Genomic DNA, 16961 nt, shown 5'->3' on the forward strand with positions numbered 1-16961 from the left:
AAGGCACGCGGCCGAATTCCGTTTCGAAGCAGATTTGATTCGACTCGCAATCACCAACGCAGTGATTGCTAATTCGGATTGGAAACGAGCATCCACTCGTTCCGTCCGCTACTTTTTGATCGTTCGTTTAATTAACGAGCAGAAAATAGCCGACGTTTCGTCGCTTATGGGGAAGAGCCGAAGTGGCGGATTATGCACATGGCCACGATTTTCGCGCTCAAAAATTGAACCCGAGTGCCGTTGAGCGCAATTCGATTTCGAGACTTACTTTACCGATAATAGGCACAATTTGCCGAGCGAGAATTGTTTTTCGATTAAATGTTTCGCTTCCGATACCTAGATATATACACATATAATAATCAGATAATCGAGGTAAAAGCTGAGGATTTAATAGGAGGGGAGGAAGTTAGGGGGATTACGTTATAAGCAGAGGTTATCGTTTATTAATTAAAGAAATTACCCCGAAATATTTTAAAATATATTTGAAAGATATGTGGTATCGAATCATCACGATACGCAATTATATCGATTAAATCGTTAACTTCTATGTTGTTGCGTATATTGTCATAGCAAAGCATTATAATTCGTTTATTCATCGTGCACTTTGTACGTTTAATTTTTTCTCTATAAAGCACCACCTCTGACGGATTTAATTTCAAAACTTTGCGACGGAATGTTCGCGTTGGTTTTGAAAAACAAAATTATTCGCAAAGTATATTCGCGAATATTATAATTATGCACGAAATATAAACGCAGGATCGGTGGAAAGATAAGATCGTTACTGGTAATATCGCGCGATTCTTATGCGTGTCGTCAATCAAAGGCTAAACGGAGGGGCAAATGCGAACACATCGGTGGCCCGCTCGTTTGTGTATAAATGTCTAAATAAAATTAGCATTTAAACGGACTAGATCGAATGAAGCTATCCGGGACACCGGTTTGCGAACAAAGAGATAACGAAATTTCGATTTCCGCCAATCCGGCTATCTTTCATACGCATACCGGAATCGACTGATTTGGATTCGCTTTTGAAATTGCTTTTTGTCGGGTCAACGATGTATTTTATTTTATTTAATAGATATCGTCGTAGATACCGTTTAATCCCTAATCCAAAACGGTCAAATTATGAGCATGCAGCGTGTTACAAAAAATGTTCAATTAATGTTCAAAAGCTTGAGTTGAAAATAATCGAGTGCGATCGGTATCGTGTAAGACGTCGAAGAAAAGAAACGATTCGAAAATCGTTGTAAATAAATAAACAGAATAATGAATTAATTTCAATGTAATAATTTTACGACCAATTTAAAATTAATTTAAAATCGCACGCAATATTTTTTTCCACTTCGAACGGGATACAATTCCGCCATATTCGATTTCGAAAATACACTCGCGGGAATCCATTAAGGGAGCAAACACGTTTGAGAGTAAAACTCTCGAGAGTTACTCTTGTCCAATATGTACTTCGAAGAAAAAAAAGGGAAGGAAAGCGAAGAAAGTAGGGAAAAAAAAAAAAAAAATAGAACTCTGGAGAATCCTTCTCTCTTGGCCGGTTACTCGAACGCGAATCGAGCGTGACATATTTACTTCCGTTCCGGTTTTTGCCCGGAAGCGCCTCGGTGGCGAACTTTCCGAGTAAATTTCAATTCGTGATTCTTGCTCGATCCACCTTACCTAACCTACCTCGATCCGCCCCCCTTCCCCCCTCTTCTATATCACCTCTAGGCAAATGGAGGAGTCCGCTACTCTATGACTTTCCTTCCACTTGGAAGAAGTCGTCCGCTGTGTCCGGCGCACACAGCTGTCTGCTCCTGCTTGCTCTAGAAACGATTTAAACGGCTGCTTCGCCCAGCTTCCGATTGCTCTTTCAATCTTTTCTCTCTTATTCTCATTGGAAAAAAGAAAGAGAGAGAGAGAGAGAGGAAAAAATAAGAGAAAGTCGATGAATAAATCAATCATGCGTGATCGAGTGGAATCGTTTTTTTCGAATGACAGAGAAGAATTATTAAATTTGACGTGTCTTCTCGAGTCGAGCGAATGGAATTAGCATCGCTCGATTAGCATCTCTGAATTTTCAGATGAAATCGAAATCATGGAAATATCTATCCTTACTCGAAGTTCGTAATTTTTTCTTTTTTTTTTTTTTTCTAATGGTCAATTAAGAATTAATGGGATGAAGTTAGATGGACAAATTCAAATGTTGTGATGAAGGCAAGAAAATTAGCGACACTTCTCTATATCTCTATATATCACGATTAATCAAATTTGTGTGTCATTACTGACCCGTTTTCATTGCAAATTGCGTAACTATCATAATTTAAATCGTATTGCAACTATTATATTATACTCGACCATTACATGGCGCATATTAATGCCGGTGACATCCATATCCATCGGACGACATTAATTTTAATAACCAATTTAATAACATATTAAATCGTATTAATACATCGATAAAGTTCAATATATACTGGAATATCGTAATCCTGAAGCGACGAAAATATCCGTCCAAGGTTCCACCTAGATCTTCTTCTTCTTCTACGTCGTCGAAACGTGATTAAAAAAACATCGTGGATACAGTTTTGGGAGGAAGCTTTGTCTTTTCTGTCGGCGGAAAGAAAAAGCGAAGAAAATGGAAACAAGTGTAAGGGGGAAGAGGGAGAGGGGCGAGGAAAGCATACACGAGGGGAGGAGCATCGGCCCCGAGCGAAAAATTCGCTCGAACGAGTTTCGAGACATAACCTTGACAAAAGCTTTATTCCTGGGAACCAGCTTTTTCTCTTTGAGAGAAGAAAAAGTCGAGAGAAGACCACCGCTCGTTTGGTCGAGCTTTGAACCACGTCCCGGCAATCTACCACGCGACGCAATCTCTACTCGAATGCGCTCTCCATTTCCATTATTGGCAACAAACTTTCATCCTCTTCCCTTCCTACGTTGCCATACGGAAGGTGACAAAACGGGGTGGGGTATTCGACCGACCAACCGCCAAGATCCTCTGAAAATTCGTGGTAATTTAGAAGCGAGAATATAAATTGCCCCGCGATAAGGGGAGCCAGCCCCACAGGCAAACTGAATTTTATTTGCCAACCGGGGGATATTCTTTCTCGCGGGAGTCTGGGTCAGAAATTCTTATCTCTTTTCTTTTCTTTTCCCTTTTATGGAATTTACAAACTTACTTCGCTCTCCGCACTATGCGAATTTTTATTTTTTATTTCCTTCCACGCCAGCGTAATAAAATCTTTCAGCCAAAGTAAAATTTCCAAAAGACATGACGACTTCTTTCCCTCGCGTTCGATTATGTATCATCATCCTATCTTTTCTTTTAGCCGCGAGAAAAGCGAGAACCATTTCCTTTTCCTTTCCAATTCGCGATACATCGTTACACGTTCATTACACTCCGACAAGGCCGTCGTAGTGAGGATAATTCGCGAACAAGCTGTCGCGCCTAACGAAGGATCAAACAGGGAGGCGGTGAATCCATCATCTTTGTCAATTATACGGGATAAAGGTTGACGGGTGAGAAGGAAGGGGAAAAAATGGCGACTAAACGCGGCGTTGGTCCATAAGGAGGGGGAGGAGCAGGGGAGGGGTGGCGTGACGAGGTGAATCCAGGTGGGCATAAGGGATAATCCTGCGGAGTTAGCGTCAGTCAGGGTTGAATTACGACGTGTGACGGCACGGGGCCGCCCCTATTTGCCGTAAATTATGATAAACTGCGTTACCGGCGGAGCGATAATAAATACGAAATCGATATCGCGGCCATTTGAAATTTGCGAATCCGTGGCGAGCGCGGCCGACGGCCAACGCTATCGTATATAATAATCTATTATCTGGAGGTATCAAAGGGGGGAGAGGTTGTAATTGGCCGGAGGCGTGGCGGGGATGGGAGAGGCGGAGGGGGGGGGGGCGCGGGATGACCGATGAAATTAACCTTGTCTCGTAACGGGGGTTAACGTGCGAGTGCAAAGTTTTAAGTGTTCAGCCTCCCCCTCCCCCTCCCCCCGTTATTTATCGCGCGATCCAGCTTTAATGGACAACGACATTGATTCTAACACCGCATTCACTGGATTTATAGCGTTTAAACGTAGCCGTGGCGTTAACGCGGCCTATTATATCGCCACTTCGTTCGACAGTAATCGTTCAATTGAGCGGGAAAGAACGCGTTGCTTCGTGGTGAATAATAAACCGAGTAATTTCAAGACAACCTTTAATCGTTAAAATTTTTATATCGAATTAACCACCACAAAATATCATTACGAAATCTTGTAAAAAGTTTCGCATTGATTGGGATTCCCTCGCAGAACGAAGTTACAGAAGATGTCGAATTAAAAGTTTAAAAGAGCAACGATTCTGCAAGCGATTGAGCGTTACCCAAACGCAGTCTCTAAATCGCCACGCCTGGTTTTTAATTGGATGAAAAAATACGCACTTCCATAATCTTCCATCCACTAAAGAAGAAATTCGAAATTCGAAGAATTCCGCTCGCAGAAATCTCGATCGAAGCGAGATCGGAAAAAGTAATGTAAAATTCGTAAGGTTGGCAAAATGGAATGCGAGGTTGGTGGCGAGCAAAGGGCATTAAGGACAGTTTCGAGGGGCCGTTGCCACGTATGTCTGTATTATGGTGTGTTTGCCGGCGGATTACGAGAGTAAAGTACGCCGATGCCGCGACACTGTTTGCGATTGCCACGCTCGCGGTTATTGGGACGCCGTAACGTTTAGTCCGCGCGATTATGCTAAATTATTGTTTACAGGCATCGTATCCTATACGTCTATTTACCGTGGACTCTGCGTTGGTCGATCGTTAACACGGTGCCACCTGGCCGTGCCGATTTCCAACCGTGGATGAAAACCGTATTGTCGGCCAAATCGTATCGGAGTTTCACGATTCGGGGTTAAGCTTGGTCGAAGGGAATTTCTCTGGAAAAATAAGTAACGAGTCGTTTATAGCGCGAGTAAAACATATTGGATTTTTATACAACTTCTTTTTCCTTGTTTGTCACGAAAGTGTTTTAACGATTGTTGAGCTCGAGAGAATACACGTTCTGGTTCATTTTTCATTGATATCGGGGGAGTTTGTTCTTTTTTGAGCGAAAAATTTATCGACAAATAAAATAAGGTTTGAAAATTGCGAGATGATTAGATCTTTCGAGATTCCGGAAAGATACAGGAGATCGTAAAAAAAGGGAAAAAAAAGAAAGAAAGAAAGAGAAGGAAAGAACGATCGTAATACTCGAACGTAGTTAAGAAATTATCCTCTTTTCCTTTTGGTTGTGAAGCTAAAGAAATCCGATTTACAATGTTTTTGTAGAATAAAGATACTTTCTCGACTGGTAAAGAGATCCTGCTAGGAGGAAGATTATTGGCGAAAGTTGGAATAGTGGTACCGGTCCCTAGAAAAGTTTTGTCGCGTGAGTTTATATCATTTTCTTGACTCTCCGGAAGGAGCGTCGTAAAGAAGAACAACTAGCCGGAGTAAAACAGATAGCAGGCGGCCGCGTGAAGGAAGGAAAAACATGACCGAAAAAAAAAAGAAAAAAAAAAAAGAAAGTGTACGGAAGCGCAGAGAGATTCCAACAAGAGAAAGAAACTTCATCCAGAAAAGGAGATAAACCGACACAAGAATGGATGTACGAGTTGCGGTTCGGAACTTTGAAATTGTCGCTTAATTATAAGTCGAGAATTTAAGAAAAATAAAGCAAACGTGGAATTAAGGTAAAACATTAGATCGTTGGAATTTATCGTAATGATAAAATTGAAATTGAACGATTTCATTCGCGGATAAGTATCGAATCGGTTTCACTCCGTTCGAATTTCACTCGAATTATCCAGAATAAATTTGTAAACAATCAAAGGAATAACACTTTTAGACTTCTTCGTGTTTTGCACAGGGAGCTGAAAGTTGTTTGAAAATTCTACCGAATCCCTGTCCGCGACGCGACTCGCAACAGGTTAGTCGACGGTTAGACGGTTTTTCTCTCTTGCGTTATGCATAATGGATGGATGGATCGATGGGTGGTATCGTACGGAGGAAACGAATCAATAGATACCGACCAAGGTTATCGTACCGCGCGACAGAGGGAGGAAGCAAAAATCAGTTTGTAGAAAAGAGAACGAGACGCGAACTAGGGAGTAAATGTCAAAATGATCGAACAGGATGTTTATTTTCTACGTTAAAATAAACTTTCCAATTTTTTTGTTTTCCGAATTAAAATAAATGGATCGCACCGCCACTCGATATTTTAATTCCAAAGTTTCGAGTTTATATGCACCATTGTTATTATCGCGATAATGGTATATTCTAAATATTCTTTCACTGACCGAATTCCGAGTTCCAATTAGAGAGTTAAAAGTGTGTGAAATAGAGAAAGAAATTTAGGATATCCAAAGTTTCCGAAGAAAGTTTCTTAAAAGTTAAAAGTTCCGTGTTTTACAGCTTTCGAGACGCTCGAAATCGCTCGAGTTATCGTTAAACCGTGTCGTCTTTTATTTATTCGAGTTCGCCGATCTTAAATTATCGAGGGAAACCGATCTCTTTTCGGATGCTTTTAAATCCGCGCAACCCTCCCCTCCCCCCGAAATTCGATCCAGTATCGGACGCCATTACCATGAATTAATTGACAATTGGCCGACCATTGGCGGAGCGAACACGCGATTTCATGCCAATGAATTCACCACACCAGCGCACCGCGACGCGCACACCAGATGGCTCGAGCGTAACACGCGACTTATTACGTGTCTCGCGTCCATTAGCTCTGTCGTTTAAATTGCAAATACGGCTCAAATAAGAGACAACAAAGTTCCGGTGATAGCGCCGCTATCGGCAACTTTCCTCCAATCTAAATGTTACCAATTAAACCGGGAGCAAAACTTTTAACGGTGACTAGCCGATACCAACCCCAAGGTTTACACGGCAAAGTGGTAATTACACCTAGTTAACCAACCTTTCCACCGAGAATCGTAACCAATCCCTTCGAACGAGCTTCGAACGAGGAAAGCTTTACGATATCTTTCATTATATATACGAAGCTGCAAATTATCGATTATCCCCGTGATAGGGAGGATTTTATTTTTCGAGTAAACGATTTCGAAGCGAATCTTTGCGAGATCCATTTGATTTCCAATCCTCGTAATCTCTTTTCAATTACCAAAGTTGTTAAAAATGAAACATTACTTTTTTTCTTCTTTTTTATACGTTATTCCAAAATTCTAAATTCTTTCTTCGCCGAGAGAAAAGTTTAACCGGAAAATCGATCGATCAAAACTCGAATCGAGATCGAGAAACGCGTCGGAAAATGCGACGCTTGAAAATTTCCCGGCAAATTTTATCGCGTACCGTTTCAACTGACGTTCAATAACAACCGGAATTCGATTAATTTCGCATTCTATCGGCGCTCGACGGTGCTCACCTGATTCAGTACTGCGCGAATAGTACACGGTTAATGGCCGCCGCGATATTATTTCGATACCCATTGAGCGTGTCGCTCGATTACCAGCCAGAGGGATGTTTTTTCCGTTCCGTAAATGTCGCAAGATTGCTAAACGCTGGTTGCAAAGTTAGAAATTTCCTGGCCACCGATACGTGGGGCCGATATACAGGCCCTGGAATTCCGCGTCGATTGGGCGCAAATGAATGGGTTAATTCAATAATAAATCAGCGCGGTCGATTGTTCAGCGACGCGTGAATTCCATTATTAACCCTAGCCAGCGCGCAAATGCGATAATTGCAGTAATATTAATAGGCTGTAAAGTGCAATAAGTAACAGCGCGATTACGCAATCGACCGTTTTAAGTTGAACGCGAAATTTTACACGCGCGTGTACACACTCTCTCTCTCTCTCTCTCTTTTTTTTCTCTCTTTCCTATATTTTTCGCGAGGGAAGATATACGTACAGAGATGACCGAAACAATTTCACCGGGCACACGAAACCGCTAATAGCAATTTACGAAACGCGCGGAGGCAGGTAGCGGGTAATTGAGCCTCGCACCGTCCACCCACGCTCTATCGTTCTCTAAACACATTCCATAAACGGGAACTGAGCGGATTTCGCGACCACTGTACGCGTTATGAAACCGGCGATGCGACGATCGCGTTAGCGACACCATTCCACCCTTAAAATTCCACCCCTTTTTCCTTTTCATTAGGCAGTCATTGTCGTTGGATTATTATTCCGCTTTTTATTTTATTTTATTCTCTCTCAAAAAAGTGAATATATTTCCCTTATTTGGATAAAATGCTAAAATCTTCGCGGAATAATATGGAATGTCTCGTACAATTTGATTCGGCCATTTTGGTACAATAACACGGTCTAACGGAGCGTCGTCGTCACGCCAATATCTGTTTAATTAAGTTCCCAACGTGTTGTACGTCGAACAAGATACGTTTTGCGGGGCAAGAAAATGGGGTGTTCACTCTTTCTTCGAGTAGCGTGTCGCTGTTGAGGGGGGAGGAGTGGAAGAGAGAGGGCAATGCATCAACGGTTAATGAGCAAACTTTAATATTCTCCCGAAACTCGACCCACCCCGCCACCTATCTCGCAACGACCACGAAGCAACCCCCCCACGGCGGAGAGGGTGGGACGTGCGGGGAGCGGGTAGACAACGGGATCGTACAACTACCGTAATTATTGCGAGCTTGGCAAACGAAGGAACAGAGGGAGGCAGAGTGTTACCACTTTGGAAGGGAGAATATACTTTTATGCGAGTCAAAGTCTCAATCTGGCAAATGTTTAATTAACGTTAAGTATACCAAAAAATATCCCTCGCTTCGTGGATTAATAGAGAAAAATAGACCTTCTTCTTGGATCGATCCAAACTTGTGATCAAATTTCTTTGGAAACACGATCTTACTAAACTTGGAAGATCCGCCGCGAGACAGAGTCCATCGCGCGTCTGGAATTCCAGCCTCTGCGCGAAAATGTAATTACTCGCGCGGGAAAAAGGGAAACGTAAACTTTGAGCGAAGCTTAAAAAAATAAAAATAAAAATAAGAAAGAAACACGAAGAAGGAAGAGAGAATATAAGGGGAGTAAATTCGAAAGGAAGGGAGAGAGATTGGGGATGAAACTGGTAATTCTAGTTATATCGAAATCGTGGGAAGGAGAAAAATACGGGAACGCGACGAATAACTGGTGCAATTTCAAGATGTGCGCGTGGCACCGGTTATATCTGAAAGGGAGGGGGCGGAGCAAAGGGTGAGACTGTCTTTAGCCCGGTGTTCGTGGGCTCGTAAAGCGGGTGTTAATCCCGAATATGAAGCTTTTTCGTCGGTATCAGCAGGAAATTCTACAGTGGCGGCGGCCAAGAATGTGGTAAACGACACGCGTGTGGAAAGAGAAGGCGAAATTGAGGGAAAGGTGGAAACCAGTGGTGGCGAGTTATAACGTTGATTTAGCGCTTGTAATTACGACGGAATGCATATCTGTTCAGCGGCCGGTTTGTACCGCAATTCTTCGAAACTCTTTCGTCGCGCGTATCGCGTTCGAAATTTCTGCTCTGGCTATTTTTCATTTTCGAGTAACGAGCGAGTCGTTCCATCTTGGCGGGGGAAAGAGGAGAAAAGACGAAATTGGAGAGAAGTGGCTCGTTAAATGAAATAGTGGCGCGGTGGATTGGGATTATCGGTGAAAAATCGTTCGTTATCGGAATGGATGATGCACGATCGATCGTGGGGCAATTTTAATCAAAATAATTCGTCCGTTAGACGAGAAGTTAGTTCTCCAACGAACCATTGGTATTTCGTGTTTTCGATGAAATGAAAAAAAAAAAAACGAATTCTTCCTGGAATTCCGTAGAATGATGCATTTGGGAAATGAAACTTTGTCAAGCTCGGCTATCATTAATTCGTGGATAATAGAGAGGAGGCAATTTTCGGTGAAATTTATTCGTGATTATACTGTGTTTGGGTGATTGTTTAACCAGCTGGCGCATCCACGATGGAAACGTTCACGGGAACAATGAAATACACTTTTAAGATTTAATGATATTGTATCGAGGATTATTGATGGCAACGATGAGCTCATTCTTTTTTTTCTCTTTTTTTTTTCCTCTTTTCAGAGAGAGAAAGAAAGAGAGAGAGAGAGAGAAAATAGGCATTGCTCCTTCGCATCTTCGCGTGAATCCGATCGAGCGAAGCTGAAAAAGTGCGAAACACCCTTGTCACGCCTAATCGATTTCCGTCAGCTTAGAGCGGAGCAAACTGACAGCCACACGCCACTACGAGATTACAATCCGCAAGAAGGCTCGACGAAAGGTGTCTGGCACCGGTTGCCAACTTTTATACGGCTGCCTATTCACTCACCGCCGGGCCAATCTTCGACCCATCGCAATTTCGAATCCCTTTGGATCATCGCCAAACCGAATTCGGTTTCATACGTGATTCCAAGATATCCGGACAATCAGGGATCACCCATCGTTGAAAGAATACGCGATGATTAACTGAAAATGAAAGCCACGTAAAAGAACTCGCGAGAAATTCTTATTCCCGCGACGAGGATATCGAGGAAACGATCCATCGTAGAATTAAAATAAAATAAATCAATTCGAGGATTGACGCACCGTAAGAGGAATATATTATGCGCATAATTGGAAAAATTTTAGCTTGTAGACATTCCGTTCTATGAGTCTTCATAGTCTTTCTTTCTCGATGAAGAATAGAAAATTTTTATCATATTGTAGATTTGTTTTGATTATTTTTTCATCTATGAATTTTTTCATTTATGCAATTTTTTTAGATTCCAATAGTGCTTTTTCCTTAGCCAACATCCTAAACCTCTTCAAATTGTCTCATCAAATTGAGACATCATCTTCGGTGGCAAAGGTTCATATTTCAATATTTCATTTATAATTTCTGTCGTGAATAATAGTGGTTTAAACTTCGATGTGATTCTTCGACGAAGATTTAGGATATTTTGTATAGTATTTTTTATGTATCCCAACGGAATGCCCACAGATATTTTTGCCATACTAGAGACATCGATATTGCGATCAATTCTTTGCGATCTTTCTCAAATGGAAACGTTAAATTTTCCATCAACTATCAGAAGAATTCGTAGAACGATAATTCTTGTTCGCTCCTCCCCAAGTTTTGTCAACGTTTACATTAAGTTACAGCTAAGTTATAATCGAATCTTTCCGAATTCGGAATTCGTGTCTCCACGAGTTTTAATATTTTTTCGTTCTGCACATTGAACATTGAAAAGTTTGCCACGTTAGTCGTACAAATATCGTAGGAAAACGGATAAAGGGCCACTCTTCGCACAAGGAAGGGAGGGAAGAAAACGCGAACGTCCTACCAGCTTTCATGTTCGTCTCGAATTCTCATTCTGTTCATCTCAGTGTCGCAAAACAGCGCGTCGAAGAAGAATGGAGGCGAGAGAATTCATCGCGCCTTTCTGAAACGTGAGATCCCTGAATACCTCGAAAACGTGAGCACTTCAAAGTCGAGCGTATTTTCGAAAGCTGGTAATAAATGAGAAACTTGAAAATATTCGACTCATTCTCGCGCCATTTTCCCCTCCCCGCCATTTTCTTTTCTCTCTTTCTTTATTATTCCTTCGAACGAAAAAAAAAACTTTGAACGGAAATCAAGAATTGACGACAAAAGTAACGACGAGAGGAATAAATTATGAGAAATTTCAAGAAAATAACACTTAATGAGACACTTGTAGAGGGATAAGAAAATTGACCCACGATTTATTATTCATGCGTCGATAATAATAGACACGTTCGTAATTTTACAGTTCGCTCGATCGCGCGAAACTGGAAACACCTCCCACTCGGCCTAATTACCTTTGAACCTATATTACGTTTGTCTTGACGAGTGACAAGCTCCATTATACCTGTATAAATATTCCATTTAGGCTGATCAGAGGAGCTGTGCACAATTGTTTGGGGGGCAATGCGAAAATTATCGCCTTAACAATCGCAGCGTGAGCATCGGTAATTTCCCGCGATAGGCTTATCCGTCTAAAATCACGAGAGAAGGAGGGGAAGGAAACAGGAAATCGTATTAAACCGGTGTCCCTCTTTGACGAAAGTGCAGCCACGTTGCGATAGCCGGGGTGACAGCCGGTGTTTCGTGGATTCGAGAGCTTTTGTGCGACGCTCCCATTTATGGATTATCGTTACGATTACCGGATCTGTAACATCCGGTTTATCTGTCTGTCTGTGTCAGTTGCACGATACCTGGATCGCTCTAATAATCGTCGAACGAGGCCAACGCGTGAGAGAAACGCGACTTTGCCGTTGAGTCGCTCGCGAACTTTCTCGAGAATCGTATTCCTCGAATCGTGGAGGATTCAGAGAAGATGTTTAAATGTCAGTGAAAGAGCGCGTTAAGTGCAAGTTAAACGTCACCGATTCGATCAAGGATGTAGCGAACATTTCGAGGTTAAAAACCTTCGTTATTTCTCCGTCGTTGTAATTTGTAATTGTAATTGTAATTTTACATTTAAGCAGTCGCGAAATAATCAGAGGTCGAGTTCGTCGAAAGGATTTTGAAAAATCGAGAGATCCTTTTCGATTGTTCGGAGTGGAAAATTAACGCGATAACGGGCGCCACTTTCTTAATCCAACCCCAACGCGACACGCGCGCCTCTTTAAGCACTTGATCCACTAAATCCGAATTCGTGACTGTACATCGGCCTGTTGGAACTTCTGTTCAAAGATACTTCAGCCGAAAACGGGTCAGGGACTTGGTGCTTTAAACGCGAGTAGCACAATTAGAGCGTCCGAGAATTACCATTTACCTCTTTAATTACGGAATTAAAGCGGATGGAAGATTCTTTCCCCGTTCGAGATCCGAGACAAGTCTCCCGCTATCATTCCTCTTATTTAACTTTCGAGTCATGATCCCAAGAACAAAGGCAACGAAGCTAATGATTTTCCAAATCTTTCTTCCGATTGTTTCTAATCTTCGTCACGATTGCTCGCTCGAATCGTGAACCAAAGAACGAAGCGTGATCCGCGAACTAGAGAAGCTAATGATTTTCCAAATCTTTTCTCTGATTGTTTCGAGTGCTCGCTGATGGAGGGAAAGAATATCAAAGAGGATAAAGAATAAAGCAGACGAAGCGAGAGATGCTAATGATTTTCCAAATCTTTCCCCCGCAAAGCTGGGGAGCAAATTCTTGTTTCGCAAAGCTGATCTGCGTCACGATTGCTCGCTCGAATCGTGAGCCAAAGAACGAAGCGTGATCCGCGAACTAGAGAAGCTAATGATTTTCCAAATCTTTTCTCTGATTGTTTCGAGTGCTCGCTGATGGAGGGAAAGAATATCAAAGAGGATAAAGAATAAAGCAGACGAAGCGAGAGATGCTAATGATTTTCCAAATCTTTCCCCCGCAAAGCTGGGGAGCAAATTCTTGTTTCGCAAAGCTGATCTGCGTCACGATTGCTCGCTCGAATCGTGAGCCAAAGAACGAAGCGTGATCCGCGAACTAGAGAAGCTAATGATTTTCCAAATCTTTTCTCTGATTGTTTCGAGTGCTCGCTGATGGAGGGAAAGAATATCAAAGAGGATAAAGAATAAAGCAGACGAAGCGAGAGATGCTAATGATTTTCCAAATCTTTCCCCCGCAAAGCTGGGGAGCAAATTCTTGTTTCGCAAAGCTGATCTGCGTCACGATTGCTCGCTCGAATCGTGAGCCAAAGAACGAAGCGTGATCCGCGAACTAGAGAAGCTAATGATTTTCCAAATTTTTTCTCTGATTGTTTCGAGTGCTCGTTGATGGAGGGAAAGAATATCAGAGAGGATGAAGAACAAAGCGAATGAAGCTAGAGCTAATGGTTTTCGAAATCATTCTCTTGATTATTTCGCAAATATTCTCAAAGCTGATGCAGGGAAGGAATATCGAAGAGGATGGAGATTCTTTTTCTGTTCGAGATCCGAGACAAGTCTTCGCGTGTCTCTGGCTATCATTCCTCTTATTTAACTTCGTCACGATTGCTCGCTCGAATCGTGATCCGAAGAACGAAGCGTGATCCGCGAACTAAAGAAGCTAATGATTTTCCAAATCTTTTCTCTGATTGTTTCGTGATGCTGAATACTTCCCCTGAATGCTCGTAAAGCTAATGGAGGAAGAATATTGGAGAGGATGGAGATTCTTTCTTCGTTCGAGATCCAAGAGAAGTCTTCGCGTGTTTCCCGCTATCATTCCTCTTGTTTAACTTCATGATCCGAAGAACAAAGCGAACGAAGCTAGAGAAGCTAATGATTTTCGAAATCTTTCCTCTGATTGTTTCACCAATACTCACGAAGCTGATCTCGTCATTGCTCGTTCGAATCGTGATTCGAAGAACAAAGGAAATTAAAGAAACTAATGATTTTCGAAATTTTTGTTTGTTCCGATTTGTCCTGAATCTTTCTCCTGATTGTTTCACTGATGGATAAAAAGAATATCGGAGAGGATAAAGATTCTTTCTCCGTTCGAAATCCAAGAAATATCTTCTCACGTTTCCCGCTATCATTCCTTTTATTTAACTTTCATGATCCAAGAACAAAGAAAACGAAACTAATGATTTTCGAAATTTTTCTCCTGATTGATCGTTTCTCGAAAAGCAAGTGTTTTGCATCGCGCATCATTTTCCCGCAGGCGTGCGACCATCCACCCACGAGGCCAATTCCGCCCTTCGATTATTTGCCAAGCAGGAAAATATTTTGCAGCTCGGGAGTGCGATTGATCAAACCGCTTCAAAATCAAACGTTGCGAAATTTAACATTTATCCCCTGTTCGGCTATAAATCTCGGGCAATCGGAAAGGTTGAATAATACGGGGGTCACGATTCTCCATTATCACGCCGGAATCACTGGAATCGATGGTTTTTTAAAGTAGCTTTTAAAGAGCGCGTCATAGAATTCGGTCGATTGGTTCTCACCGATCAAATTTTTGCCTCGCAGAAATTTCCCCTCGACGCGAGATCGAGAATCTTTATCTTCGATTCTTTTTCTCTTTGATTTCTTCTTTTTTTTTATGGAATTGCTATTTAATACCATGTAATAATTCTGTTCTGCCAGAATTCTTCCAAAAAAGTATATTTCGAAGAGAAAAAGGGGTGGTTTTTCATCATCGGACGAGAAATCGGTGATTTTTCCCTGTCGTTCTTATCGCTTTTCTGACAATTAAAACGTTTCAGCGAATTATTCCTTTTACGAATTATTTCTTTCACGCGTAACTCGAATTTTTACGATCGAACAATTTTAAGTATCGATACCTGTCCGAATACAAAGTTTTCGACGAAGTTTCCTTCCACGAAATGGAAATCGAATTCTCGCTGGAAAATCGGCTTCCTCGCCGCATGTTCCCTCGCTCGTAAAAAGAGCATGTTTGTTCTCCATCGGTCGGCATCGGGATCCGCGCCCCTGGGGAACAGGAAAGGTCTCGCTGGCAGCTATCTGTTTCGTGCACTCGCGTCGCTTTCAGCCTTCGGATCACCTTACCGTATAACTCGGCCAAATAAAAATCTCCTTTAACGTATCTCCTACAATTTATTCCATCCCGTCATTTTATATTATATTATATTTATTATATTTCTTTTAACTTTTCAAAATTGAAGTTATAAATAATTTTTCCACAAAATTTTCGAAATTTACTTTTTTACGATCGAACCTGATTCTTTTATTCGTTTCACCATAAGAGAAATTTTTCGGCATCTTAATCCGATTAATTCCCCGCCAATCCTCCATCCATTCTCGATCCAAGCGAAAGGGACGCGTGTATCGTCCCTGTAAACAGGCCTGATTGCGCGAGAGGAAAAGAAGAGAGGAGTAACGAGGGATCAAACCGATATCGGAACGAGGACCACCCTTCTCTCGTATGCACGGACAAGTAAGAGTTCTCGATAGTGAATTATGCCACGATCGTGTCTCGAATCCGCGAATCACGAGCCCTCCTCCCGCATCACGGATTCCGTGGCCGTGTTCTTCGAGGTGGTCCGTGGTCGGACTGGAAACGCGCGAACAAAGCGCACGTCGCGGCTCGCGGCTTAATTCACTTTCAATTTCCTACTTGTTGCGTTAATTCGCCGCACGAGGCCTTCCCAGCCTGCCGTTTCACTGGCCAAGGTTAATGAGAATCTCGAAAGTAGAGAGATCGACGTATGCTTCGATAGAAGATGTTGATTGGGATTTAGAAGAAGTAGAAAAGATTACGTTTTCGTACGACGAAGAAAAGTACAACGAACGAATCTTTGGAATCTTCCACGTGGAAGTAAGTATAATTCGTTAATCCTTCGGCCAAGCTTTACATTTTTGCGTACGATGTTCGATTGTACGGTGGCTTAAGTTAACCGGTATCGCGGGAGAGGACAGAACGAATGGAAAGTTAATCGGGGCGGAAGTGGAAAGGAGCGATTTGCGTTGTTAAAAGGAGGAATTTATCGATAAAAGGGGTGGGGCGAAGAAATTCGTGGAACGGTTCACTTCGAGTCCGCGCAAATGAAGTGTGAGAAACTGGTATTGGAACGGCGCGTTTGCTCCGGCCAAGATGAAACACACCGGGAATATATCCCGGGAAGGGAGCACAAAGGGGGTTGAAATACGTCCGGACCGCAGTCTGGTATATACCGGTATAACTGCGATCCGAATGGATCCCGATGTACACACGTACGTAACATATCTAAACAACGATTTACGTTTTCGTTGCAGGAACCCGAACGTGATCGATCACCACGGTCGAAACGACACGCTTCTGCCCGCCAGCCGGGAGAAAAGCCGTTTTCGGAGCCTGACGTGGGATCAATACGATCCGGTGCACCAGAAATACTTGGAGATCGGTAAGTGGTCGAAAATGCAAAATGCATCGGTCGAAATTTCTTTTCATTTCACCCATCGTCCCCTCCCTTCCTTTCGCCCGTGTCCTAATTAAGCGGGTAATTTTCATTCACCTCGAGCGATGGGCCTCGAGTGCCGCCACTTCCGCTCTATGATTTCGTTTTCTCGAAAGCGAAGGGGGTAATAGTGGGCG

General features: G+C 42.4%; 1 protein-coding gene across 1 annotated transcript in view; it reads left to right on the forward strand.

Moving 5' to 3' along the window:
• LOC102677285 (neuroligin-4, X-linked) overlaps nt 1-16961 on the forward strand; it is a 219658-nt gene that overhangs the window by 161487 nt on the left and 41210 nt on the right. The window contains exon 8 of the mRNA XM_006610083.1: nt 16643-16770. Within this exon, the coding sequence (XP_006610146.1) occupies nt 16643-16770 (128 nt within the window). The remainder of the gene's footprint in view (nt 1-16642; nt 16771-16961) is intronic.

The sequence above is a fragment of the Apis dorsata genome, unplaced genomic scaffold (assembly GCF_000469605.1).
Source record: "Apis dorsata unplaced genomic scaffold, Apis dorsata 1.3 scaffold_68, whole genome shotgun sequence".
NCBI lineage: Eukaryota > Metazoa > Arthropoda > Insecta > Hymenoptera > Apidae > Apis > Apis dorsata.